This window comes from Halyomorpha halys, unplaced genomic scaffold (genome assembly GCF_000696795.3).
Source record: "Halyomorpha halys isolate HHAL.00 unplaced genomic scaffold, Hhal_1.1 Scaffold487.1, whole genome shotgun sequence".
Classification (NCBI taxonomy): domain Eukaryota; kingdom Metazoa; phylum Arthropoda; class Insecta; order Hemiptera; family Pentatomidae; genus Halyomorpha; species Halyomorpha halys.
This window is the reverse complement of record NW_027111707.1, coordinates 699,016-702,278: the sequence shown is the minus strand read 5'-3', so window position 1 is coordinate 702,278 and position 3,263 is coordinate 699,016. Positions and strand designations below refer to the sequence as shown.

The 3,263-nt window shown below is 33.3% G+C and overlaps 1 protein-coding gene across 5 annotated transcripts in view; it reads right to left on the bottom strand.

Moving 5' to 3' along the window:
* Dhc16F (Dynein heavy chain at 16F) overlaps positions 1-3,263 on the bottom strand; it is a 185,333-nt gene that overhangs the window by 98,666 nt on the left and 83,404 nt on the right. For all 5 annotated transcript variants that reach the window (XR_010844016.1, XM_067049737.1, XM_067049735.1 and 2 more), the window contains 2 exons: positions 1,544-1,794; positions 207-397 (listed from right to left, as the gene is read on the bottom strand). Coding sequence is in view for 4 of the 5 variants with exons in the window: in XM_067049737.1 (XP_066905838.1) it covers positions 207-397; positions 1,544-1,794 (442 nt within the window). In the remaining variant the exon portion in view is untranslated. The remainder of the gene's footprint in view (positions 1-206; positions 398-1,543; positions 1,795-3,263) is intronic.

The window sequence follows — 3,263 nt, the reverse complement described above, 5'->3', positions numbered from 1 at the left end:
ATTCCTTTTATTTTATTTTTAATAATTTTAAAAATTATTACAATATATATATATTTTTTTTTGCCAATAAAGTAAAACCATACAACTTTCAAAATTCTAGAAACAATTCCCTCTAATGAAGAAACCTTGCCAGGTTGAAACAGGAAAATATAAAAAAAGTATAACTTAATAGTTAATAAACCAAAAAATAAAAAAAATGTAAATACCTAAATCCAACTGCAAAGCACCCATAAGACAAAGATAACACTTGTCTGTTAATGGTGTGATAACTAATCTCGGTGTAACTCCAAGATACTCGAAGCCATAAACATGCCTTGCACTAGCCATGCAAGCAATACAGGTATCGATGACTGGGTCCCAATAATATCTTAACTGTTTCACCCAATCAAAGCTATTGCTGAAAATTTAAAGCAGTTTTAATCCATCGTTTTTATATTAAATATTTAAAAATACAAAATATCATAATTCTGACAAGAATTTTTCATGACGAGGATAAAGCCTTGAAATTATGTAATAGCAATTCTAAAGGATGTCTGAGTAACAAAAAATTAAACTAATACAACCTTCCCCTCAACTTAATCTTACATTTATTTGAATTAAAATGTACACTAATTACTTAAATAAATCTGATTGGCTATTTTTCAATATTAGCCCCCTCTATAATTTTAAGTTAGCTCCTCCCATGTTTAATAGCTATCGACATAATTTAGTTTTCGTTGCCCTGACAATGATTATCTATTGATTCCACTTTTTCTCAATGAAAAGGAACTATGTCCTCCACCCCCATCTCATCTAACTAATACCTTCTAACTTCTTATATACTCAGGTGGTGCACCTAGTCATTAGTGTTTATCTCCTGACCCTATCCTAATGGTTTAAATGGACTCGACAGGTATATATAACTATTTACATTATATTTATAAATCTATCTATCTATCTATATATGGCACTACATCCCGTCACCGAGACTAGGTTTCCTTCAAAAGCTTTCACCAGTCAACACACTCAGCTGCAGCAGCTCTCCAGTTTCGGACTCCAGTTTATAAATGTAATTATATATTATATGATATTTTTAATGTAGATTTAGTATTACAGTAAAAATTAAATGTGTCATTGTCAGTTAGGCCAAATTTGATATAAGATATTTTAATATGAAATGAACAATAAATAAGAAAGATAAAAAAATTAAAACAAAATTGAAGATCCCATTAATAAAAGTTAAAGATTTTTGAATCTCAATAAACGAGAAAGATAAAAAATTTAAATAAAATGGAGGAAAAAAATCACAACTAGCAATAGAATAATGAATTACTTAAATTATAAATATATATATAAAAAAAAAAGTTAAAATCGTTGGTAATGTAATCTTAATGATAGGAAAAAGGTCCTGAAACATTGAATAAAAATGAAAAAGCAATAAGATAATAAATGAGGAAGAATTAGTTTCACAAGAATTAATACACGCTCTATAAACTTGTTTTCAAACCAATTTATAAAATAATTTATCCACACAAACTTACAACTTATAACATACGCATATTACCTATTATCAACTTTCGCTTGGACAAGACCACTGATAATATCTCTAGCATGAACATCAATAGTAATTAATGCACCCAAGGTAGTGCGATGAACAGACTTTAAATTTCCTCGAACAAGTGATGCAAGATCATTTAAATCACTGAAACATTTCTTTTCAAAATGTAATACATTTTCCAATACATCTTTATTATCAGGGTTCAATACTAATTGTACATTTCTAGCCCACATTATTTGAGAAACAGCTAAAATTATCTGAAAAATTGTTAAATATTCATTAAATGTATGATTTGCAGTAATTAATAATTATTGAATAATAAGGGAGGTGATAGATAACTAACTACCTATGAACTACAATTTTTGATGATATATTCAAAGTAAACACTTATGTAGGGAAATGCTTCATTCACTTAGAGCCAGTGCTGCCCAAATATATTGGGCAGATATACTGATCTATCTTTGGTCAGACATAATCTAATTTAGTTTTATAAAATAAAAATAAATAAATGGAATTAGTTAAAATTACTTTTTTGTTTTGTTATGAAAATTCATTTTATTAAATTTAAAATTTTTTTTTTTTACTTTCACTTAGCGATATATGGAACATATAGTAAGGGAAAGCATTACGGTATAAGTGTATTTTTTTTTACGAGGGTTGGTGGCAATCTTCAAAAGACACGGATAGGCCCATACCTATCCGTGTTTGGGATTTTTACCCACTAAAACCACCATCCTACACCTGTCATTCCTCTCCACAGAGCCGTCGTTAGGCATTACTTCATGGCTGAGTGCCACCTCATTTTTCACTTTGCATGAGTTCATTATATTTCATGCTAATCGCACCTTCTGGATCTCTCTTCTGCTCTCAACCTCTTAAGGATGACTGTGGTGAATCTCTGCACTGCATTCCAATGCTGGTCTTAGTGTAGCATATGGCTCACAACCTTTTCTGGCATGAAGCGTCCTCGACACACTCTCCACACTATGGGTCTGCATCCACCTCCATAGAGTTCTCTCCAGCATCATTGTTTGCTTTCTTTAATGGCTTGTCAAAGGTTCCTTCTAGCTCTCTTGAACTCTTCTTGAAGCACCGAAAACTTCGGTAGACGTCTCGCTCGCTGATAACGTCTTCTTGCTTGGTTGCAACACCGGCGAAGATCATCAATAGTATCCGTCTATCAGTACACTGAGGGATGATGTTTGCCAGGCTTTGAACGGGTCATAGCTGCATCACAAGCTCCAGATATAAAAGAGGTCAGTATACGGGCCTTTTCCTCAGCTGATCCTTTCAATTCACACTCATCCTCCAGCATTAAAGTGAATAATGCGCCATCGAAAGTCTTCATGTTCCAGCCATTGGTTCTCCATCAACAATTCTTCTTTCTTGTAGGCATATCCAGTGTAATAAATATAGCCTGGTGATCATTGTTTGTATAAAATCCACAAACCTTCCAAGATGTGACCCGATGCAGGTGACCACTCACAAACGTCAAATCGATGATAGATGATCTTCCTGCTTTAGTGAATGTTGGGTTTGTTTCGGTGTTCATAAGGATCATATCACTTAGTTGTGCGAGAGCTTCCAGGAGAACTTCACCCCAAAGCCAGAGTGCAATGCAGCATTCACTTCCTGGATAGCTTGGGGATTACAGGCCCAAATAGCAGATTTACCACTAGCATCAGATACCCACGAGTTGCCATCCAAACACGAGATCCAGAACCTT